Source organism: Bos javanicus, chromosome 4 (genome assembly GCF_032452875.1).
Source record: "Bos javanicus breed banteng chromosome 4, ARS-OSU_banteng_1.0, whole genome shotgun sequence".
In the NCBI taxonomy this organism is placed as follows: domain Eukaryota; kingdom Metazoa; phylum Chordata; class Mammalia; order Artiodactyla; family Bovidae; genus Bos; species Bos javanicus.
In genome coordinates, this window is record NC_083871.1 from 102,988,554 (window position 1) to 103,014,113 (window position 25,560).

At 45.3% G+C, this 25,560-nt stretch overlaps 2 protein-coding genes across 9 annotated transcripts in view; both read right to left on the reverse strand.

Annotated features, from left to right (window-relative positions):
• SVOPL (SVOP like) overlaps window positions 1-4,299 on the reverse strand; it is a 134,316-nt gene extending 130,017 nt beyond the window's left edge. For 3 of the 4 annotated variants that reach the window (XM_061414844.1, XM_061414847.1, XM_061414848.1), the window contains exon 1: window positions 2,485-4,299. The gene's annotated coding sequence lies outside the window, so the exon portion shown is untranslated. Of the gene's footprint in view, window positions 1-1,002; window positions 1,135-2,484 lie in introns of all 4 variants that reach the window. The other variant, XM_061414846.1, reaches the window with a different exon arrangement.
• Window positions 4,300-4,387: 88 nt separating this feature from the next.
• The window catches only part of ATP6V0A4 (ATPase H+ transporting V0 subunit a4), a 70,969-nt gene continuing 49,796 nt past the window's right edge, over window positions 4,388-25,560 (reverse strand). For all 5 annotated transcript variants that reach the window (XM_061414840.1, XM_061414839.1, XM_061414843.1 and 2 more), the window contains 7 exons: window positions 23,645-23,763; window positions 20,956-21,172; window positions 18,633-18,734; window positions 10,525-10,635; window positions 8,006-8,123; window positions 6,039-6,210; window positions 4,388-4,805 (listed from right to left, as the gene is read on the reverse strand). In XM_061414840.1, coding sequence (XP_061270824.1) covers window positions 4,712-4,805; window positions 6,039-6,210; window positions 8,006-8,123; window positions 10,525-10,635; window positions 18,633-18,734; window positions 20,956-21,172; window positions 23,645-23,763 — 933 coding nt within the window. In that variant the 3' untranslated portion in view covers window positions 4,388-4,711. The remainder of the gene's footprint in view (window positions 4,806-6,038; window positions 6,211-8,005; window positions 8,124-10,524; window positions 10,636-18,632; window positions 18,735-20,955; window positions 21,173-23,644; window positions 23,764-25,560) is intronic.

Below are 25,560 nucleotides of genomic sequence, written 5' to 3' on the forward strand. Positions count from 1 at the left end.
GTCCTCTTTTGCCCCTGTCTCCTCCCTGGGTCACAGAGACATGATGGTTGGTGCTTCAGCAGCCATTATGGGTGGTGATACAAATATGAAGTTGGAAAGATGGAAACTCTCAGCTAAGTCTGAGCATAAGCTAGAAAAGAGCCTGGGACCTGACGACCATGACGCGGAGCTCTTCTACAGCTTTGAACTGTTCACCTCCAGACGTGTTTTCCATGGGGATAAAAGAAAGCTCTCTTTTTTGTTTGTATGTCTGTGTGTTTTCTTTAGGCTAGTCAAGTGAAGCAGTGGAGTAGAGAAGGAATAAAGAAGTCTGTAATTAGCTATGATTAATTGTAAACACCAGTATACTCAGACTAGCCAGGTATGTGTGATTTTTAGCTGATAAAGTTTCTTAAGTGCATTATGAGGATTAAATGAAATGATGCTTGTGTAATATGACACAGTGCCCACTGCAACACAAGCACTCATGCTGGTACTGTTTCTCATCAAAGTATCAACAAAATTTCTAAAATTTCACCACAGTCACAAGTCAGATACACTCAGGGTAAGTTAAGCATCTACAGAGTTATCAAATATGTATTTCTCCAAAGGCAATTATTTCTAATATTCAGCCAATAAGAGAACACCTAGGACTCAAATGAAAGACTATCCAAATTGGAAGGGAGGGGTAGCTTGCTTCCTAAAATAGATTGATTGCACTTCAGGAGTCAACTTAAGTGGTGTTAGGAAGACCTCACATGTGCCATATGCCTATTGGAAAATAAGACCCCAAAAACTCCAATCAGATATTTAACACAACATCCACCCCTTTCAATCACCTTATGCTTACGAAGAGCAAAACAAAATGGATTAATTTTCACTAAAAATGATCTTGTTGTACATTGCTTTCAGTTGTAAAATCAGTGTATTTTACAGAAAGAAAGATCTTTTGAATACGGAAGAAACTAGCTGCTGCAGGGGTAAGATGCTGGACAAAAAAGCGGGCAGTCCTGTGTGACTCACTCAAAGGAGTGAAGCTGTTCAGTTTCACCGACTGTAATATCAGTCTGTCTTGAAGACGTCTTGGCTCAAATGCAAGACCAACCCTTGAAGATGGTCAAGACTCAGATGCATTCTCTACATCAGTGGAGGTTGCTAAAGGGTGGGGGGGGGAAAAAAAAAAAATATATATATATATATATATACCAACTACCTGCAACAGAAAAAGTCCTCATTCCTGCCCTGGTAAGTTATACAAGGCCTTCAACAGCAAGATTCCTTTGGTGGGGACATGCTGGTGGGGGGCGGGGGGCACAGGGGTGTTGATAGGATATTTTTAGGATTTTGGTATTCACATTTGTGAATTATAAAGGGGCTTACACTCCAAGTCATTAAGAGGACACTCAAATATTAACTTGAAGTTAACAGATAAGGAAAGTATTCTCTGTTTTCTTGAGTTTCTGCCACAGTTTCATAAAATAAGCTTTCATAAACAGGACAAAATGCTTCAGAGATGGATATGAGTGAGAAATGTTACTGAGAGATAGAGCTTGTAATCTTAATGCTGAAATGGAACTTTGGAAGAGCTGAGTTGGCATTTTCTGTTCTTCGGCTCCCTAAATCATTCTAAATCCCTTCTAGCCTAGAAAGAGGTTGGACAGATGGATGGATAGAGGGAGAGATGGAGTGATGGATGGAGGGACTGGTGGATGCATGGTGGATGGGCAACCTGTCAGACCAATTCAAAAGAATATGGATTAACGTGGGGGAAGACGCTCCACATCCTTCACTATCACTCCTGAAAATTTTCAGTGGAAAGTAATCATTGCCCGCCTTCAAAGAACTGACACATTAGGGATTCACTGTGAAACTCCAGGACTCAGAAGGAGTTCAGGTTTCATTAATGGACATTTTATTCTATTGCATTTTGCTGTGCTTAATTTTTTAGCCAGAGATGATTGGGCCATGTAGAGCTTTTAAAAACTGAACTTGTAACCCTGTGTATGAGACAGCAAAAGAGACTGGTGTATAGATCAGTCTTATGGACTCTGTGGGAGAGGGAGAGGGAGAGGGTGGGGAGATTTGGGAGAATGGCATTGAAACATGTATAATATTATGTATGAAACGAGTCACCAGTCCAGGTCCGATGCAAGATACTGGATGCTTGGGGCTGGTGCACTGGGACGACCCAGAGGGAGGGTATGGGGAGGGAGGAGGGAGGAGGGTTCAGGATGGGGAGCACGAGTATACCTGTGGCGGATTCATTTTGATATTAGTTTTAGCAAAACTAATACAATACTGTAAAGTTTAAAAATAAAATTAAAAAAAGAAAAAAAAACTGAACTTGTGTGTGTGTGATGTAATTTGTTTGGCAATATCATCAGTAAGAAGAGCAAGAATTGTTATACTTCATCTGTATTCAGCCAAGCACTAATGGTCAAATTCCCTAAGCACCCCCAGAGCAGGAAAAAACCCAGAACTATGTTGCCCGTCAGAGTTTCTTACCTCTGTATACTTCCTGGAAAACTTTCCTGTTTCGAGCTCTTTTTCTCTACCTTACTGCACCCAAGTCTTACACAGAAGCTGGACCATGCATGGCCTCTTGCGGGCTTCTGGACTTCCCTTTCCAAGAAGCCCGGTTCTCAGATCTTCTCTCCTCCTTTTGGCTCAGTTCCGTGAACAGATTCTTTGAAGAACAACCCTGCGTCCTGGGCTAATGAGTGACATTCAGGTCACACCCTCTTCTCAGCAGCCCTTCACCCAATCCCTTTTTAAAGAGGAAATTACATCTCTCATTGAGAAAGAGACTGCCAATCCTTGGAGGAAACTGTTATGTCGATCCCAGGGAGACTGCGAATTTCTGAAAGAGCAGGGGTCCAGGCAAGGGGCAGAAGAGACAGCTTTGCTCCTTCACGCCTGTTCTCACAGTCATCACTGTTTAGAATACAGGGCAAAAGACTGTGATTCACCTACGCATCATAGATTTTTAGATAGCCATTGAGAAGAGTGATGAACTGAGAACCTTGAAGCCATCTGGTGACCTTGGCAGCATGGGGACTTATGGACTTACAACTGCCACTTACACCCAGCTTCAGTCTGTCCTCTCCTTCCACCGGTGCCATTGGCCGAACACCTCGTCCGTACCTGCTGCTCCATGACCGCACCTCCCTCCCCAACCCCGGGGTGGAGAGTGCTATTTACAGTTTGGCAATGAGAGGAACAACTCCATTTCCTGCCCAAGCGCACACCTGATGAAGTACCAAAGTGGGAACTCAGATACACATCTTCTGACTCCAACTATTATGCCTGGGCTCAGCCTGTTTTAATCACTAAAGTAATCCTTGTTGAGCACCTAACTGTGCCTTAAATTGTGCTGGACAAGTCGTGACACTTGACGTGGAAGGTGACATGGACATGTCCATGAGCACCAGTCAACCCCACAGTGCAGAGAGGCCTATGGGAGCTTAAAAAAAAAAGATCTGTCCAAAAGACGATTTTGCGTTTGGTCAGATCCTCTGAAATCTGATTATGAGTTAGAGGCTATGTAAAAGTGCTCTGTAAACTATAAAGCATGACACCATTGTTAATGACACTTAACTCTACCCATAGAGTTACCATGTGCTCGGTCGTGTCTGACTGTTTGTGACCCCGTGGATGGTAGCCCTCAAGGCTCCTCTGTCCATGGGATTCTCTAAGCAAGAATACTGGAGCAGGTTGGCATTTTCTCCAGTAGATCTTCCAACCCAGGGGTCACATCTCCTGCATCTGCTGCATTCGCAGGTGGATTCTTTACCACTGAGTTACCTGAGAGCCCCATAGTTACCATAAAGACGGTAATGAACCTGGATAAAGGCCCTTCAGACTAGTTGACAGAACACATGTTATTCTACACCTGGCTCTCAGAAGTTTGCCAATGTGGGTGCCTAAGAAATGACTCTGGGGCCAACTGACCCAGAAAGCATCAGGACAGGCTGTCCGGCCATCTCCTTCCCTGCAAGCCATTTTCCAGAACCTGCTGAAGCCTGTGGATCCCTTTCCCCAGTTACCCCAGCATAATGCGCATTGAGAATAAACAAAATCACTGTTGAAGATTGTCACACTTCATTCCACAGGATTTAATGATTCAGAGAGCCACACTGGGGCCAGCCCTCCCTCTCAGCAGAGAATATTACCTGTTCTTCCTCACCTGGAGTGAAAATTCATGAGAAAGTTCCTAATCCTGTAAAGTTTAGCCCCAGACAAGGAAAAGAAGGTGTTTGAGGAAGGAGGAAATGAGGAATTAAAAAAAAAAAACATAATCCTTCCCTAGGATTTGTTTGTATAACTCTATTGTTTAGCTTTGGCCTATCATTATCAGTACTCAATTTTACAGAATAGTTTTCTTTAAAAAAAAATCTTAAAGAAAGAGTGAATGCCCCAAAAGTTTAATTACATGAAAACATGAGTTTGGCACTCCCACTCCCCTCATTGCAATCATTTTAGTATTTGACAACAGGCTCCAGGTTGAAATGACTTGCCCGTGTAGTTTCTCTATGACATGGTGAAGTCATATCAAATCCCAGGGCTTACAGATAAATAATACAGGGCTTCCTGCCTCCAGTTAGTGAGAACAATCATTCCATTGATGGCCTTGCGCAGGCTGACTTTAAAGACAAGACGAAACTTCTTTCATCGGCACAGAGACTGGAACAGGAGGTGGCCAGACAGGTGGCCACAGCCTCCAGACGTGCAGCTACTCCTCAGCTGTCCCATCCAGGATTTGTTTGAAGGAGAATGGAGAGAACTTGTAACCAGCCCCGGTGTAGAACTTGTTTTGGAACTCCACCCTGTTGTTGGGGGCAAGGAGAAGGGGAATCGAACACAGAAATGAGAGGCTGGCAGCCGGAAGGGAGAAGCGGAAAGAGTGTAAAATCAAGCCCCAGGCGAGGAAGGCACCCCTGGCAGCCACCATAGGAATCCTGGGGTTTCGGGGCTTTATTTTCAAACCCTTCTCTTGCCTCCCCCTGACACCTTCTCCGCCCCCCATTTTCTCCAGACCTTTACTAGTGACCTCAGGGACCACAGCACAACCTCCCCCAGATCCCCAACCACCAGGGAAGTCCTTTCTGGGCAGCACTGTCTGAAGAGATGGTCATGGGACAACGTACCACCATGTGGTACAGGCGGTTTGCTTCTATCCTAATCTTAAACTGTGGGGCTTACATAACTGCAGAACCACCAGAGCTTTGACTTACACTTTTATAACTTACATAACAGATACCACAAATGGTCACTTCTGTGTTATTATGTTGCAGAGTTCATTTCTTTAATGACATGGGTAAATATAATGCTATAGCCTCAGGCAGGGAAGGCTATGATTCTCTCAAATCAACAGGTGAGATGGAAAACCTTTTCTTTATGAACAGTGGCCACAGATGGAGGGAGGAAGCCTCAGTGAAGCTGAGAGTCTGGCCAGGACGTATGGGAAACCTGATGCTTCAGTAGAGAAGACACACCCAAAATTCTTGGCTGAAAAGTGACCCGGGAGAGAAACAGAAGCCTAAGCAAATGTTTGCATATTCGTCAGTCCAGTGATGGCCAATGGCCTCTGGACACATCTATGCATGTCAAGGGCCTCCAGTGAGAGCCTTCCTCCTGGGGGGTACCCTCCTTGAGTTTCCCTTTTCCAAGAACTATTTGCCTGTTCTGTTGGTATAATTCCCACACTCAGCAACAAGGGCCAGAGAGCCCAGAATCGCTCAGCATCTCCCTCTGTGAGCCTTTCCAATCCGTCATCTTACCAACAGTTGGGGTGTCCCTTATGAAGCCAATTATAATAACAAATGAACATTTAAAAGGAGTGAATGGGAACTAACATGTCTTCTAGAGCAGTCACTGTGTGTGTGTATATATAAGACATCATTTGATATTACACCAAGAAGGGACTAAATTAAGGTTCCAAAAAGGCACAGGAGTTGCTAATGTCACACAACAGGTCAGGATTTGAACCCAGTCAGCTAGCCCTCCCTCCCATCCACCCTCTTTCCCGAGAGAGCGTCTACTCTACAAGCAGGTCATACCAGTGCAGCCTCAGGGCATGCAGGAAAGCAGAGAGGCCCTCCATGATCAGAAGGATGGCTACCGTCAGAACAGCGAACACGGCAAAAATGATGAAGACCCCAACGAGTCCTCCCCAGCCTCGCGTGCGAAGGCCAATGTGCATCACCATTGTCCAGAGCACTTCAGACAGTTCTGCCAGACACAAGAGAAACACTCTCAACCACGTGGTTTACTGGGCAAATGCAGATTACTCTCATACAGTAATCCTGGATCTGTACACCCTACAATTTGGCAACTCTGCTCCCAAGTGGAGAACATGGGCATCTACACCCTAGGTTACCTGCCTACGGTCATCTACAGCAGTTTTGGAGGAGTTTCCATCAAGAGGACAAGTGTATGATGGCACATTATTCACCAGTGAAGGTGAGCAAACCATAGCTACTGGCAGCAACATGAAGGAACATCTTATGCCAAAGAAGCGAAACACAAAAGAATACGTTTAATACGATTTAATATGTACTGAATTCAAATTCATATATTAAAGCCCTAACCCCCAAGGGATGGTACTTGGGAGATGGGGCCTTTAAGAAGTGAATTGGGGGACTTCTCTGGTTGTCCAGTGGTTAAGAGTTTGCCTTCCAAAACCAGGGCCAAAAGTTCGATCCCTGATTGAGGAACCAAGATCCCACATGCCTTGCAGCCAAAATACCAAAACATAAAACAAGCAATATTGTAACAAATTCAATAAAGACTTTAAAAATGGTTAATATCAAAAAAACCTTTTAAGAAAATATTAGGGTTAGATGGGGTCACAGTAGAGTTCTCATGATGGCATTAGTGCCCCTTATAAGAAGAGACACCAAAGAGTCCTCTCACTCCCCCTTCCAGGGAGATACTATAATTACAGGAGTTTGTACAAGAAAACAAGCGGCCAAAGCAGTCAAGACCACACTAACTCTGAGCACCTGCTTTTCTGCTGTAAATCAATAACCAGGCTCATTTTCACTGCTTTGGTTTCTATTTATTTAGCACACATTCTGGCCTGGGTTCTCTGTTCTTGGCATGATGCCCAGGGCTGGGAATGCAGAGTTAAAAGCCAGGGTCCTTACCTTTCAGGAGCTCAGAATCTAGTAGGGAGACAGGCTAACAAGACAGGGTTACAATCTGTACTAGGTCAGAGCACCTCCAGAACCTAGGGAAGGGCACCTTCCAGACTGGGAGCCAGGGAGGAAGACCACCAGCAAAGGAGCCAACCACGCTGAGTTCTGAAGGAGGAATGAGACATCAGGCTGCAGAGAGGGTTCAAGAAGGGAAGAATGTTACAGGTGAGGGCCGACGCACGGAGGGCCGAGATGGCGTGGCATCTTCAGGAGCCTCAGGGCCGTTCCTCGTGGCCACTGCACAAGAACTGGGGAGGGGGTGGGGGTAACAGAGAGCCAGTGGGGCACGGAGAGAAACACCAAGGGTCAAGACTGGAGAAGCAGGCAGAAATCAAGAGAAATTTTACAAAGTAAGTCCATGAGTCAAGATTCCAGATTTAAGTCATTCTTGGGGCTTAAATCTTTACCAATAAATACAAGAGGCCTGTAGAAACTAGGAAAGGCAAAGAAATAGATTCTCCCCAAGAGCTTCCAGAAAAAAAGAGAGTTGCCAACACCTTGTTTTTAAGCCTTCTGCCCTCCAGAACTGTAAGACAGTCAATTTCACAGTGTTCTAAGCTGCTGTGTGCTGCGCTCACAGTCACCTCTGCTACATTTGTGATAATTTGTTACAGCAGCAACAGGAACCTGATACAGAGGGTAATCATTTCAGCAATACAAAGCCAGACCTCCTGAAAAAAAGTCACTTCTATTAACACTTTGAAAGAGCCACTCTTCTGGCAAACACACCAGAAACAACCCAGAAGGCACTTTCTCCTCCAAGTACATTACATCTGTTTCCAAAGGGACGTGTGATGGTCACCCTGCCAGGCGGCCCACTCACTCACGTGCATGTGCCAGACTGAGGGCCCAAAGCCGGAGGTAGGAGGCTGTGTTGGAAATGCAGCCCAGGCAATACTCGATCGTGTGGATGGCCTGATGCACAAAGATGTCTCCAAAGTTGAACTGAAAGAGAGAATTTCTGATGTTACTCCATCAAGTACTTTCTATGCGAACATGTTACAAATGATATATGGAGAAGACCTGGGCTCTGCTGTGAAGACATTTTTAGTTAAATGACAGGGAAATAGGTGGAGAGAGTCACAGTAACATAGGAATGTCTGAAGAATGAACCTTAGCCAAAGAGAGGTCTGGCTTAGTCCTGGCTCCTGGGAGGCAGTCTCGAAACCCTTGAGATTTCCCAAGTGAAAGAAAAGTCTATATTCAAGCTCCACTGGTCCCTGGGACCACACCGCATCATCTTTGCTAAGGAGGTATCCAAACAGAGGCACTTGGTAGTTTAAGTGGGAGCCGGCCTCACCTGAAAGACCTACCATGTGGTCAGAGACTTGAGACTCAGCCACATGTTATCAACCCAAATCCAACTCCAGGGAGGGAGATAAGATTGGGTGCAAACACCTGGACTGCACTCGGGTCAGTCACGCCTACATAATGACACCTCAATAAAACAGGAAACCAGAAGGTGTGTGAGCTTCCTGAGAAAGCAACACAATAACACAGCTGCATGTCAATGTCAATGCAGGAGAGCCATGCGTCCCTAAGGACACGGGAGCTCTGCCTTCAGAACCTCCCAGTGTCGGATTCTGCTGACGTGCCTCTTAGGAGGATTGCTAATGTGCAGACTTTGGCTGTAAATAATCCTGCAATTGAAAGTACAGCCTTCTCCTGAGTCCTGTGAACTGTCTACAAATGACTCAACCAAGGGAATCTGAGGGCTCCCCACCCCCGATTTGTGACTGATGTCAGAAGTGTTGGGTAGACTTGGAAGTCTGGAGATGTGTGCTGTTAACCTGGAGCTGGGCTGAATGTGGGTGAGGAGAGAAGTGGGAGGAGACCTGGAGAGGGGTCACAGTAACATAGGAGTGTCTGGTGAAGAATGAACTTCAGTCAAAGAGTCTGGCTGAGTCGAGTCGAGTCGAGCCTGGATGTGCTTTGTCCTGGGAGACCCAGGTATGACTGTACTGGGGGAAAGAGCTGTCCAGCAGAGCCTGGAGTTGCCCCCACAAGGGCGGCGGGTTCATGGAAGAGCTGCCAGGGGCACACTGACTGGATATATCCTGAGGTGAACGAGGAAGATGGATGAGGGAGGTTGTACAAGACAGGCTGGGGCTTGATGAGTCAGATGTGTGGGTTGGATTCTAAAACATTCCAGCAGGTCTCAAAGACCTACTAATATCAATCACCACTAACAAGGGTTACTCTCTATATCTGGAATCTGTTCGGAAAACTTTCCATGATCCAATTTTTCAGTAATTCTGACTATCCATTGGTACAAATGAATAATTTTTTAAAAAGTAATTAATACCACAAATGGAGCTACTTATATGCCTTATGCCTCACTTCCTGTGAGGCATCTCTGAGGCCTCACAGGAACCCTCTTTCCACTCCAGAATTAGAAGACAGCTCCAGTTAAAACCCCCATCCCGGGGTTCAGGACTGTGGGTGACTTCAGTCATGGGATAAAAAGTCAGCTGCCTTGTCTGAGGAAACATGGCACATTCCCAAGGAGGGGAGTGGCTGCCCTTGGACAGAAAGGGACAGGGAGGGAGGAGAGAAGAACACAGTTTGGGAATTCATGTGCAAGGCAATGTCACAAAGATAAGTGAACAAAGTCAAGAAAGAGCCAGCATTGAGGCAGGAGCAGGCAATGGCAGCTGCTCATACTTACATTGGGGCAGAGGACTGGCAATTAATAACCCACTTCTTGCTTCAAGATAAGGGACCAGATTTGGGCTCTGTGATTGTAAATGAGGGCACTGATGGGGAAAATAAACCAGCAGACTCCCAGGGGCACGGTTCTGAGCCAAGGGGTCCTTGGTAACATTTAGGAGCTTCTGTGTTACAAAACTTGAAACTGATATGCACCTCATACTCAGAGCAGTACCTGGGCAAAATTTTAAAATGCCCCCTGATTGGATGGTAAGTAGCTGGAAACTCAAGTGCTCCCCCTTCCGTGAGATCTCCCCAACTTCCCATGACTTAGGGATGACACGGCCACCCTCAGCAGGGTCCTCCCGACCCTCCCAGCTCTCCTGCTTAAGTCCAATCAGATGGGCTGGTGCCCACACACTGCTAAGTCACTTCAGTCGTGCCCACACACTACTGGCTGTTAAATACATGAGCATCCTCCCTGGCTAGAACTGACCTCTAGAATCTGTACAAACAGCAAGCCTTCATAGGGTGTCAAGTCCCAAATACCTCTTCTTTAAATAAGCCATTTTTTCTCTAATATTTTGACTGTGTAGCTTGTGGGCTCTCAGTTCCCTGACAAGGGATCAAACCCAGGTCACGGAAGAGACGGCGCCAAACCTTAACCACTAGGCCGCCAGGGGACTCCCTTAAATACCTCTTGATCGTGGTCATCCTGAGCCCCATGGGCACCTACAGAAGCACTGTGACCAGAGTTGTCACCCTCGGTGTTCTCGGTGGTGTCTTCTGGGATTCTGGAGGCCTGCAGCTGTCAGCAAACAAGAACGTGAAATGGCAGATTCACTTTTAGGATTATAAAAATTCTCTATAAAATAAAGGCTCTCATTAACTATTAGCTATGTTCCATATTAGCTATGTTCCAGAGAAGGCAATGGCACCCCACTCCAGTACTCTTGCCTGGAAAATCCCATGGACGGAGGAGCCTGGTAGGCTGCAGTCCATGGGGTCGCTAAGAGTTGGACACGACTGCGCGACTTCACTTTCACTTTTCACGTTCACGCATTGGAGAAGGAAATGGCAACCCACTCCAGTGTTCTTGCCTGCAGAATCCCAGGGACTGGGGGGGGGAGCCTGGTGGGCTGCCATCTATGGGGTCGCACAGAGTCTGACACGACTGAAGCAGCTTAGCAGCAGCAGCATGTTCCAGATACTGTTCTAAATTCTCGATTATCTCATTTAGCCTTTGTAACAATGTTTTTTATGTAAACACAATTATCCCCCCATTGTACAGAAAAGTAAACTAAGGTACAGAAAGGTTAAGAAATGAACCCACAGGATTGCACAGTTAGTTAAGGCTAGTTAGTGACAGAGTAGCATCAGTAGGCAGTCTGATCTTGGGCATGTACTTTTCTCCATGGTGTTCCAGAAGGTGCCGGATTAATCATGCTCTTTACAATAAACCAACAGTCTTGTGACCCAAACAGCCAGATTTCTACTAGCAAATCCAACCAGGAGGGATTAATGAGTGCTACTGTCTGAATGCTTGTGACCCCCCCAAAGTTAATGTTAAAATCCTAACCTCCAAAGATGAAAGTATTAGAAAGTGAAACCTTTGGAAGGCACTTAGGTCATGAAGGTGGAAGCCCTGTGAATGGAATTAGTGCCCGTATAAAAGAGGCTTCAGAGAGCCCCCTAGCTCCATCTGGTAAGGACACACAGAGACGATGCCAGCAGTGAACCAGGAAAGTGGTCTCACAAGAAGGTGATGATACTGACACCCTGGTCATGGACATACAGCCCTCAGAACTGTGAGCAATAGATATCTATTGCTTTAGCCACCCAGGATGTGGTACTTTGTTACACAGCCCAAGTGGACTAGACAAAGACTTTTCCAGCACAAACACACTTTTTAAAATAAAAGCATTACTTTATAAAAATAGCTAAGAGGCTTCCCTGGCGACTCAGTGGTAAAGAATCCATCTGCCAATGCAGGAAATATGGGTTCGATCCCTGATTTGGGAAGATCCTGCCGGGGAGCAACTAAGCGCATGTGCTCCAACTACTGAGCCTGTGCTCTGGAGCCCAGGAGCTACAGCTGAGGCCATGAGTTGCAACCACTGAAGCCCGCATGCCCAGAGCCTGGTCTCCACGAGAGAAGCCACCATAATGAGAAGCCCGAGCACTGCAGCTACAGAGTAGCCCCTGCTCTCAACTAGAGTAAAGCCCACGCAGCAATGAACGCCCAGTACAGCCCAAAATAAAGAAAAATAAAAACTTTCAATAATTTTTTTTAAATAGCTAAGAAAAGAATTCAAGGGGAAAAAAATCTAGGTCTAGTTGCCATTCAATTTGGCCTGATTTTTATCCTTGAGTCAGAAAAGAATATTTAACTCAAGTCACCCTGAAACTTAATGTCCCAAGGCCAAAGTTGTTCCTAGAATGATTTCACAGGTAAGGTATTGCAAATTAGGCATGAAAGTATCTTTAGTTTTCTTCCTTCAGCACATCTGCACCTAATATTTGCAGACCTTTGGGCAAAGGTACAAACGAAAGTCCACATGCCACATGTCTAAATATTTTAAATGTACAAATCAAGCCAACAAAGTCCCAAACAAAGTATATTCTGGCCTCTGTCTTGGCAAATAAATTCTCACCAGAGCTTGGAAGTTCAGTTCAGTTCAGTCACTCAGTCGTGTCCAACTCTTTGCGACCCCATGAATCGCAGCACACCAGGCCTCCCTGTCCATCACCAACTCCCGGAGTTCACTCAGACTCACATCCATTGACTCAGTGATGCCATCCAGCCATCTCATCCTCTGTTGTCCCCTTCCCCTCCTGCCCCCAATCTCTTGCAGCATCAGAGTCTTTTCCAATGAGTCAACTCTTCGCATGAGGTGGCCAAAGTATTGGAGTTTCAGCGTTAGCATGATCCCTTCCAAGAAATCCCAGGGCTGACCTCCTTCAGAATGGACTGGTTGGATCTCCTTGAAGTCCAAGGGACTCTCAAGAGTCTTCTCCAACACCACAGTTCAAAAGCATCAATTCTTCAGCACTCAGCCTTCTTCACAGTCCAACTCTCACATCCATACATGACCACGGGAAAAAGCATAGCCTTGACTAGACGAACCTTTGTTGGCAGAGTAATGCCTCTGCTTTTGAATATGCTATCTAGGTTGGTCATAACTTTCCTTCCAAGGAGTAAGCATCTTTTAATTTCATGGCTGCAGTCACCATCTGCAGTGATTTTGGAGCCCCCAAAAATAAAAAGTCTGACACTGTTTCCCCATCTATTTCCCATGAAGTGATGGGACCGGATGCCATGATCTTCGTTTTCTGAATGTTGAGCTTTAAGCCAACTTTTTCACTCTCCTCTTTCACTTTCATCAAGAGGCTTTTTAGTTCCTCTTCACTTTCTGCCATAAGGGTGGTGTCATCTGCATATCTGAGGTTATTGATATTTCTCCCTGCAATCTTGATTCCAGCTTGTGCTTCTTCCAGTCCAGCGTTTCTCATGATGTACTCTGCATATAAGTTAAATAAGCCAGGAGACAATATACAGCCTTGACATACTCCTTTTCCTATTTGGAACCAGTCTGTTGTTCCATGTCCAGTTCTAACTGTTGCTTCCTGACCTGCAAACAAATTTCTCAAGAGGCAGATCAGGTGGTCTGGTATTCCCATCTCTTTCAGCATTTTCAACAGTTTATTGTGATCCACACAGTCAAAGGCTTTGGCATAGTCAATAAAGCAGAAATAGATGTTTTTCTGGAACTCTCTTGCTTTTTCCATGATCCAGCAGATGTTGGCAATTTGATCTCTTGTTTCCTCTGCCTTTTCTAAAACCAGCTTGAACATCTGGAAGTTCACGGTTCACATATTGCTGAAGCCTGGCTTGGAGAATTTTGAGCATTACTTTACTAGCGTGTGAGATGAGTGCAATTGTGCGGTAGTTTGAGCATTCTTTGGCATTGCCTTCTTTGGGATTGGAATGAAAACTGACATTTTCCAGTCCTGTGGCCACTGCTGAGTTGTCCAAATTTGCTTGCATATTGAGTGCAGCACTTTCACAGCATCACCTTTCAGGATTTGCTATAGCTCAACTGGAATTCCATGACCTCCACTAGCTTTGTTAGTAGTGATGCTTTCTAAGGCCCACTTGACTTCACATTCCAGGATGTCTGGCTCTAGGTCAGTGATCACACCATCGTGATTATCTGGGTCATGAAGATCTTTTTTGGAAAGCCAGGTGCAAATTCAGCATCCCACACCAGGACAGGGGCGCACAGGAGAGTTGGCCCTGCACTGGCAGGTCACCCTTCCCCTCTCACCTCTGATTTCATCTCACAGCACAGGGACCGTGGCCTTGTGGCTCATGTGTGGGCACTCCCACCCAAGATCTCTACGTCCCACCCACACCCCCCACAAACTGCTGCCCCTTGACCACACCAGGGTCAGCGGTACCCAGTGGTCTGGTTGGCCCTTTGTATGACCCAGAAGTGGGCTTGAGTCCCTCTGGACAGGAATTCCAGGGTGCCGGGTATCAAGAGGGGGCTCTGGGTCAGCCTCTTCCCTTGGCCTGTGGTTCCTTGCCCCAACGTGAGGAAAGGGACTCAAGTTAACATTACTTTGTCTTCTTGAAATCCTATTTTCTCTCCCTGTCAACTTGAAGAAAATATTAAAAAAGACATGGAAGACAGTTTTTCCATTTCCATCCCCTAAATGCTAGACTTCTCCGGACATATCCTGAAATTGGTTCAAGTAAGCATAAGCAATTGTGTAGAATGTGATCCGGGGGACTTGGAAAATCTCACTCTTTTCCTATTCAAAATATACTTTTCTACCCCCCTAATAATCTTCTCACAATGTCTGAGCTGGATGCTGTCTGAAATAAAATAGTAATCAAATGGAAATTAGCTACTTGCAACTTTCTAAAAACACATAAAATGCATGCAAAAAGACAGATATAGGTTGTATAGAGCAGCACTATCTATAATTACTAACACTGGAAAAAAGCCAGATAACTATCAATACTTTGATGCTTTCAAATTGTGGTGCTGGAGGAGACTCTTGAGAGTCCCTTGAACAGCAAGGAGATCAAACCAGTCAATCCTATAGGAAATCAACCCTGAATATTCATTGGAAGGACTGATGTTAAAGCGGAAGCTCCAATACTTTGGCCACCTGATGCGAAGAGCCGACTCGTTGGAAAAGACCCTGATGCTGGGAAAGATTGAAGGCAGGAGGAGAAGAGGGTGACAGAGGATGAGATGGTTGGATGGCATCACCAACTCGATGGACATGAGTTTGAGCAAGCTCAGGGAGACAGTGAAGGACAGGGAAGCCTAGCAGGCTTCAGCCCACAGGGTGGCAAAGAGTTGACATGACTGAGCAACTGAAAACCAACTATCAATACATGAATAGATAACTAAATTGTGGTACATCCATGCAAGGGAATACTATATGCCAATCATATACATACAATCTCTCAAATATAATATCAAAGGAAGGAAGCCAGATCCAAAAGAAGGCACAGTGCAGGATTCCATTTACATAAAGTTCAAAAACAGGGAAAACTAACCTACAGTGTTAGAAATCAGGGTAATGGTCAACCTTGGGCCAAGAGTGACAGGAAGCAGGCACAAAGGGACTCCGGGGCCTGATGATGTTCTGAGTCTCCACCTGAGTGCTGGTCACCCTAGTGTGTTCATGTTGTGATACGTCACTAACATGCGCCCTTATCAGTTGCGTACTTGTATGTGTGTAGTCAGTCAGTTCAGTCGCTCAGTCGTGTCCAACTCAGCACATCAGGCCTCCCTGTCTATCACCAACTCCCAGAGTTTATACAAACTCATGTCCATTGAGTCAGTGATGCCATCCAACCATCTCATCCTGTCACCCTCTTCTCCTCCTGCCTTCAATCTTTCCCAGCATCAGGGTCTCTTCAAATGAGTCAGTTCTTCACATCAGGTGGCCAAAGTATTGGAGTTTCAGCTTCAGCATCACTCCCTCCAATGAATATTCAGGACTGATTTCCTTTAGGATGGACTGGTTGGATCTCCTTGCAGTCCAAGGGACTCTCAAGAGTCTTCTCCTACACCACAGTTCAAAAGCATCAATTCTTCAGCGTTCAACTTTCTTCATAGTCCAACTCACATCCATACATGACTACTGGAAAAACCACAGCTTTGACTAGATGGACATTTGTTGGCAAAGTAATGTCTCTGCTTTTTAATATGCTGTCTAGGTTGGTCATAACTTTTCTTCCAAGGAACAAACGTCTTTTAATTTCATGGCTGCAGTCACCATCTGCAGTGATTTTGGAGCCCAAAAAAATAAAATAAAGTCTGTTACTGTTTTCACTGTTTCACCATCTATTTGCCATGAAGTGATGGGACCAGATGCCATGATGTCAATTTTCTGAATGTTGAGTTTTAAGCCAACTTTTTCACTCTCCTCTTTCACTTTCAAGAGGCTCTTTAGTTCTTCTTCGCTTTCTGCCATAGTTTCTTCTTCACTTTCTGCGGGGACTCAGCGTTATAGTATTACAGAGGAGCCTGAGGAAATGGGACCTCTGTTCACATCCCCTGAGGCCCATCAGAACAAATCTGTTTACAATCTCTTATGTATTGGGCCTCCTTAAGGTTTCATAGAGGGAACTGGGAAGAGGCCAAATAATGCCACTATGGAATCATCTCATGAATGGAGGTGGGAGGAAATGTTTCAAACATGAGAAAGGACCATCTAATCAGCCTAAGGAATCAACCAACAGCCCTACACTCCAAGGGCCAAGGAGACAAACCTCCAAGCAGTCTTTGGGAGCTCCTGTTCTCCTGAGCCAGTCTAGGAGGTACCATCCAACATGGCAGACCACAGAAACACCTATACTTTCTTCCCCATTGTACATATCCTCCATGGGGAGAAGGGAGAAATCCATCACTTTGAGTTCCACCACTATTTAAATAGTTTTGCTGAGCAAAGAGTAAGACAAGCTATGGTTGAGAGTCCTGGGACTCCAGACAGCCAGCAGGAACCCAGCCCTCAGATAACGGGCAGGTGGAGCTTCTAGGGGAAAAAAACTGCATCTATGTCTGCAGAAAAGATATCTGTCACCTTCCTTTCAAACACCCATCACCTTGTTTGGACAATGGTCCACCTCAGCTATCCTTCACCATCTTGGTCTCTCACCAGTTAACCAAACAATAAACAAGTATTCTTTGCTTTGCCTTCCTATGTGTTTATATCCCACAAAAATTCTATTTCAGACAGGCTTTAGATCTAGTCAAGGCTGGCAGGAAAGAGTGGAAGGGGCAGGTGATTTAGAAAGACGGCGCCACCTAGGGAAGAATCTCCCGAACTTCAGCCTCATCCAATCGATCCCTGACTCAAACATCAGCCAGGTCAGAGTTTAGGGAAAAAAAAGGTTTATCTAAATATATTCACAACCACTTAAAATACACGTGATCTCAGAACAGCCTATTTAATCTTTTGCACTAAAAGAGGGAAGCAGAGACTGATCATTTCAAACAGCACCTGTGTGTCATTTCTAGACTCAAAAGCTCCCTGGACAGTTGATCTTCCTTATTCCTACTTGATTTAGGCAAACAGTAAATTCTTTATCAACCCCTGAGTAAACCTGAGGCTTGGGAGAAATTTAGACAAAAGGAAGAAGTGGGCTGAAACTGGTGTTTGAAAACAGAGTGAAAAATCACAAATAAACAAGAATGGACTTATTTGAATTTGTTTACTCCTCTAGTTTCCTCACACAATCTGTAACACGATAGAGTGCAAGCGTGCTAAGTCGATTCAGTTGTGTCCGAATTTTGCGACAGTATCAACTGCAGCCCACCAGGCTCCTCTGTCCATGGGATTCTCCAAGCAAAAATACTGGAGGAGGTTGCCATGCCCTCCTCCATGGGATCTTCCCAACCCAGAGATCGAATCCCTGTCACATTTTGTTTCCTGCATTGACAGCTGGATTCTTTACCACTAGCACCACCTGTGAAGCCAAACTAACATAGTAAAAGCCCACAGCTTTGCGAAAAGCAGTGTTCAGCACACACTAAACCTGTACTATAAGACTTAGTTTTAACTCAAAAAAAACCACGATCAGACACCTAGAGATCATCAACCAACCCTAGACTCAGTACACACACCCCAAGCACAGTTCACAACACATAAGCCTTAAATGTGACCATTCGGCTGGACCATAAGGAAGGCAGAGTGCCTAAGAATTGATGCTTTCAAACTATGGTACTGGAGAAGACTCTTGAGAGTTCCAGGGACAGCAAGGAGATCAAACCAGACAATCCTAAGGGAAATCAACCCTGAATATTCATTAGAAGGACTGATGCTGAAACTCTCAATACTTTAGCCATGTGATGCGAAGAGCCAACTCATTGAAAAAGACCCTGATGCTGGGAAAGACTGAAGGCAGAAAGAGAAGAGGCTGGCAGAGGATGAGATGCTTGGATGGCATCACCAACTCAATGAACATGAGTGTGAGCAAACTCTGGGAGACGGTGAGGGACAGGGAAGCCTGACATGCTGTAGTCCACGGGATCACAAAGTCAGACAGTACTTAGTGACTGAACAATGATTATGCTGGAAACAAGATGACCCCAAAGAAAAGCTGAGCTCTGTAGAAGGAACCATACCTGGAGTGGGCCATTTCCTCACCTCACCACTCACCTCAGCAGGCTCTTCAGGCCCTGGTAAACCCAGCATTCTCTCTAAACCCCTGACTTATATTTCCAGAGAACCCATAATCGTAACCACAGTGAGGGAACTGAAGTGGATGGTGCTTACCTGGGATTTCCGATGGTTGGCTCTAAGGATAAACGGCTTAATCAGAAGCATCCACGGCACAGAGATCAAAGCCATGATAACAAAGAAACTCTGGACTTTTTGCTGTAAGACCAAAATGGGACGGTCTTAGCGTTTCAAGGTGACTGCACAGCATACTTTATATGACACAAATGATCAATATGGATCAACTACACATGATCAATACACATGACCAACCACATTTCATTTGGAGAGATCAGAAGCATTTCAATAAACCCATTCGCCTTCCCATCGTGGGCTATTCCCACTGCAGAGTGAGACCTGTCAGTCCGGTGGTGTGGGGTGTCCACTCATGGCAGGCACAGGGGACTTCCTCTCTTTATTACTTCCTTTCCATGAAGCCCCTGATTGTGCACCCACACCGTATGGAGCCAGTCACTGGACAGGAGTGTTCACGAGCCACATCATAAGGGCACTTTATTTGTCTCATGTCTCCTTGACTCTATTCTGGGGACAGTTAGCACTGGTCCTGGAAAAAGATCAGGCCTGGCACTTTACCAGTCACTCTGGAGTGACCAAAAGTCCTTGTATCACTTTAAGTCACAGACATTGTCTCCATCAGTAATCCTGGTTTTGTTTTGTTTTTTAATATTTATTTACTTGACTGAATATTACTTTATTTAATTGTGGTATGTGGGATCTAGTTCCCTCACCAGCGATCAAACCTAGGCCCTGCATTAGGAGCATGGCATCTTAGCCACTAGACCACCAGCAAAGTCCCTCTATAAGTAATCTTATATTTCCAGTATTACTGAGCCCTGTTGCTCTCACATCCAAAAAAAAATACTCACGATGGCCACCTGACTTGCACAGTCTCATTGTGGGTGAGTTATCTAATGGGTTCAGGGACATCGGGCTGAACTCTTTCCCTGTGTGTGTGTGTGTGTGTGTGTGTGTGCCACAATTCACTTCATTTTGGAATGAGGCATCCATGGTCTTTGTGCCTCGTTGAAACCCAGGAGTCATCCCAGTTTATTATCCTCTTAGGTATTTCCTTTCACATCCTCGACCCCACCTCTTCTTCTTACCCTCCTGAGTTACCAGCTTTGAGGAGTGACCCATGGCTCCTAAAGGACCAGGATGCCGGGGAAGGCTTTCTCAGAGCCACTGTGTTCAGAGTAAAAGGGAAAATGTTTCTTGAGCCTTCACATTTCTCTCTCTGCCCATGCTCCCAGTGAGACGATTTATCATCATCCCAACTGTAGTAAGATTTACCCCAATAACAGTGATTTACCCCCACTAACAGTGATAACATCTTACTTGCTCCATCTCCGACCCTCCTCCACTCTTAATTACTCATAAGGAGAACAGGAGGTGGGGTGGGAACCACATGCACAGCACTCACCAGTCCCAGGCCCCTGCCCTTGAAGCTACCTCACTGCCTTTTGCCTGATTTTATATCATGCTTTCCCCCTTCACAATGTCTAAAGCAACCAGACATGTCTCCTGAGCTGTTGCTCTTCTCTGATACGGAAACACAGCACAAAGCAGCCAGGGCGGTGTTGGCAGCATGTGTGCTCAGTCACTCAGTCCCGTCCAACTCTTTGCCACCTCATGGACTATAGCCCACCAGGCTCCTCTGTCCTTGGGATTCTCCAGGCAAGAATACTAGAGTGGGTTGCCATTTCTTCCTCCAGGGGATCTTCCCAACCCAGGGATCAAACGCATGTCTCCTGCACTGGCAGGAGGATTTTGTATCACTGAACTACCTGGGAAGCCCACCAAATATTTATTTATTTGACTGTGGCATGTGGGATCCAGCTCCCTGACCAGGGATTGAACCCGGGCCCTCCTGCACCAGGAGTACAAAGACCCATCCTTTGGACCACCAGGGAAATCCCATGGACAGAGAAGGTTGGCATGCTATGGTCCATGGGGTCTCAAAGAATTGAACATGACTTAGCAACTAAACAACAATTAGAGTTTGCTTTTATAATAATACTCCATTTTAAGATACAATTTAGAGCACTTACAGTTTCAAGCCAATCAATTTGAAGGCTTATTTTTCTCTTTCTTCACAGACAACGTACAAGCCAATTTTCAACCCCACGGCTATAACACCTCAGGTGCATTACCCAAACAAAAACCACTGGAGCTGCCTCAAAGCACTGCCCCCAGCATGCGGAGAAGTTATTCAATCAGGGCCTTCTGAAATCTGAAGAACCGAACACATCGGCTGCTAAGATGGCTCAGTCTTACAGACAATCACTCTCTGCAAAACCCAAGAGCAGGAGAGATTTGACATAATCGAAATGCATAAAAGAAAAAGAAAGCCCAGAAGTACCTGATGTTGGTACAGAGGTACATTCGAAGAGTCCTTGTAGTTAAATAGGAACATGTTAATGAAGTGGATAAGGATGCTTGGGGCTCGCCGGGACACAGAGACGTCGAAGGAGCACCATTTGAAGATGATCATGAAGACCAGGTATCCAAAAAGACTCAGGATAAAAATCATCTCAGGGATGAACTGCAGAATGATGTTCAGAGTGTTTCTGAAGAACCTGGGGGTGGAAAACACACACACAAGAGAGAACACTGAAGGAATGCCAGTCACTCACCACTCTCTCCAAAGAGCCAAGTGTTCTTTTTTTTTTGTTTTATGAATCCTGCATCCTCTCTCCAGGTAAGTAAGTAATCATGCATGGATGGAAAAATGAGAAAGAAAGGTGCTTTTGCACAAACAGTTCAGAGAGAGCCAGGGTCCAGAAGGTAAAGTCATGAGGCAAAGGACAGGCCCACACAGACAGCTGGCGACCCAGCCACAGCTTCCCGTGCAGACCCAATTCATACTACACAGCCAAGGGCATAGGATACAGACACAGGGCTTGACAGCTATTCTCAAAAGGATGCTCTGAAACAGTTGCTGGCCAACAACAGCCCACGAGCCAAACTGAGCCCATTACCTAGTTTGTGCAGCCTGGTTTTTACATTTTTTAATGGTTTGGGGAAAATCAAAAGAATATTTTATGACCCAAGAAAAGTATAGGAAATCCAAATTTCAGTTTTAATTTGACTGGAATAGTCACACTCATTTGTTTACGCATTGCCTGTGGCAGTGTTCGTTCACGCTACAACACTGGAACTGAGCAGCAGTGACAGAGACCACCTGCCTACAAAGCCTAGAATAGTTACTACCTGGCCCTTTACACAGAAAGTTTGTCAACTCCTGCTCTAAGACACAGGGAGAGTCCCACGAGACTAAGCTGGGGGACCCCCAGGTAAAACGTCAGAAAGAGCCTGTTAAGTATAAGAACTATTGCAGGGAAAATGGAGATCCCGTGATAAAGCAGGATTGAGAGAGATTGTTAAGGCTGGCCTGACACGCGATGCTAACCACAGTCCACCCAGAAAGTCCTTTCTGGTTTTATCCTCGTTTTACCTCTTGGGTAACTCTCACAGCACTTTCAGGCAGGCAGTAGTACCAAGGCGTTGTCATTCACTCACTCGCTAAATAGTTCTTATTTTTCAAGTAGAAGCATATGTCTATTGGTTTTCCAATAGACACGGGGCACCACAAGGCTGGTTCTGGCCAATGAAACGGGAACAGAGGTGGCATGTGTCCCTCTGGGTGGAAGCTTAAGAGTCAGTGTGTAACTGACTGCCCTCTCCTGCCGCAGCAACTGGCAACTTCTAGGTGGCAGCCGCCCATCAGCCCTGGTCCTAGTGTGAGGATAAGATGAGCAGCACCCCCAGTGGCCCACCATGACATGTATCATGGCCTTGAGACACTGAGATTTGAGAGCTGTTTGTTACTACACAATAACTGACCCATTCTGACTCCTCTATTCCCACTCTGTGGAAGAAAACGATCACAGACACGTTCAGCAACACATCTATGATCACACAGCTACAAGTGTGTCAAATCTCTGATTCTAAACCCTGCATCATTTCTGAAGTACGGTACTGAACTCCTAGAAGGTGGGTTTTGGTGGATGACAGACACGTTCAGCAACATACCTATGATCACCCAGCTACCTGTGCTGTGTGTGGGCTATGCTCAGTCGCTTCAGTCATGTCCAACTCTTTGCAGCCTAAGAATGTGGCCTGCCAGGCTCCTCTGTCCATGGGATTCTCCAGGCCAGAACACTGGAGTGGGTTGCCGTGCTGGGTGTCAAATCTCTGATTCTAAACTCTGCATCATTTCTGCAGTACGGTACTGACCTCCTGGCAGGTGGGTTTTGGTGATAACTACAAGCTTCCATGTCCACAAAGGGTCTCTAAATAGGCTGTTTTCAAGCATTTACAACTTTAGCACAAATATACAAGTTTAAGAAGCTTTGGTAGAGATAGAGCATAACAGGAAGGACAGATGGAGAAATTAACCACCAAAGAAGTGAAAGAGAGGCTGCTGCCAGTATGAAGAAATGAATACCAAGTGGAATTCAGAATCTGAGGGCACTCTGGCCCAAATGCAGTGGGGCTAAACCCAGACATAGCAGCAACTGAGGCCTGGCAGGTTGGGAGGAGACTGAGCACCGTAGCTGCAGCCCATGGGGTTGTGAAGAGTCAGATACAACCATGAGGCTAAACAGCAACAATAGCACTGTGGGCTTGCAGTCTCTTACTGAACTCTCAAATATTTCTGAGGTGAAAGGCGCACTCAGCTCAGGAGAAACAGAGGTATCATTTCTGGCAAATCAGCTTGTCCAAGCTCAAGCCAAGAGACCCAGGATGGTAAAGAATCTGCCTGCAATGCAGGAGACCCAGGTTCGATCCCTAGGTCAGGAAGATCCCCTGGAGGAGGATGGCTTCCCCACTCCAGTATTCTTGTCTGGGAAATCCCATGGACAGAGAAGCCTAGCAGGCTACAGGCCATAAGGTCACAAAGAGCTGGACACGACTGAGCAACTAACACTCTCAGACACTTTAGGAAGGAAACTTATAGATGGACACAGGACTGAACTGGTGGCTCTGTCACCACTCACCACCAACGTGGTCAGACCAACAGGCAGAAAGTTCATCACAAAACCTACCTGTAATTGAAAAGGCTGAGAATAACACCAAAAACCATCTGGACAATTCCCAGGATAACTGACATCTTCATCTTATAGGAGTTCAAAAATGTTAGCTTGTTTGAAGCCAAGTTCCAAATCTGAAACGAAAACAAGACAGGAAACACATGAGCCCAAATGGAGAAAGCAGCCCTGACATGCACACCCTACCATGTGCAAAACAGATAGCTGCTGAGAAGCTGCTATATCACACAGGAAGCCCAGCCTGGCTTCCCACTTCCATAGGGGTGTGATGGGGAATGGGAGGGAGGCAGTGTATGTATGATTACGGCTGATTTGCACTGTGGTATGGCAGAAACCAACACGGACTGTAAAGTAATCTTCCCCGAAAGTAAAGAAAGAAATACATGAGACCAGAGTCTAGAAGTTCTATCATCAGAGTCAGGCACCAGAGCCATGTCTGCTCTGAGAAAGTCACTCGGGGAAGCACCTCCACTACCCTGATCAACCACTTTGGCATCGAAGCTGCACCAGGCTTGTCCTGCACCCTCTGCTTATCCCTTTGCTGGCTGGCCAATACCCACAGGATCACTCAACACGGTGAGGGCAGGGTTACCTGTACACTTTAGACCCAGCCTGGAAAAGCTAAAAACGTTCATGGGTAAGTACCAGGCACATACTAAGCCCTTTAAGTGTATTTATCTCATTTAATTCTAATAAAAACCTTATGAGATAGTTAAAAGTATTTCCATTTGACAGATAAGTACAATTACAAAATCTCAGGGAGACTAAGTTATTTACACACTCAGGGAGAAATAATATAATAGCAAATGGGACATTTATTCCATATGCACCAGATTCTTCTGGGTGTTTTACCTATAAAATCCATTTACTCTTCTGAGCAACTCTATAAAGACTACTATTACACCCAATTTACAGACGAGGAAACAGAGACACAGAGATAACGATTTGCTCAAAATCACATAGCAAGTAAACAGAAAAGCCAAGATTTAAACACAGGCTGTCTGATCCTAAATCACCGGCTTTTGGCAACCCACTCCAGTACTCTTGCCTGGAAAGTCCCATGGACAGAGGAGCCTGGTGGGCTGCAGTCCATGGGGTCGCCAAGAGTCGGACATGACTGAGCGACTTCACTTTCACTTTTCACTTTCATGCACTGGAGAAGGAAATGGCAACCCACTCCAGTGTTCTTGCCTGGAGAATCTCAGGGACGGGGGAGCCTGGTGGGCTGCCGTCTATGGGGTCGCACAGAGTAGGACATGACTGAAGCAACTTAGCAGCAGCAGCAGTGTTCATTTATTATAAAATATTTACAAACACTTTTAGAAAGTCGCCTCAGCTCTGATGCTCAAATATTTTGCAATTTGATTCACAAATAGATGAATAACACAGTTAATAAATGCAGCTGTAGAAATTTACATTATGTAAAAATCAAACCCTTCATTAATATATATAAGTGTCATTAATAATATAAGCACAGAAATAATTCTATTAAAGAGATTATCTCTGGGGAATCAGATTGTAGGAACAGGAAAGGCAAGAAAGCCAACTCATTTTTTTAAACAATTTTTGCATTATATGGAGTTTTAATCATGTATATTGTTGTTGTTGTTCAGTCGCTAAGTCACATCCTACTCTTTGCAATCCAATGGACTGCAGCATAGCAGGCTTCCCTGTCCTTTACTATCTCCCGGAGTTTGCTCAAATTCATGTCCATTGTGTCGATGATGTATTATTATTTTATAAGAAAGAGACTAAAATATTTTAAAAATCTAAATGTTCCTAGGAAAAAATGTATTATTTTCAACATCCCACCTTGCCTTTCACCCTCACATTTTTCTAACTAGTAGGCTGATGACAAAATTGAATGCAGACTAGAGACTAGACGATAGCTAAGTGGTACAGAATCTGCCTGC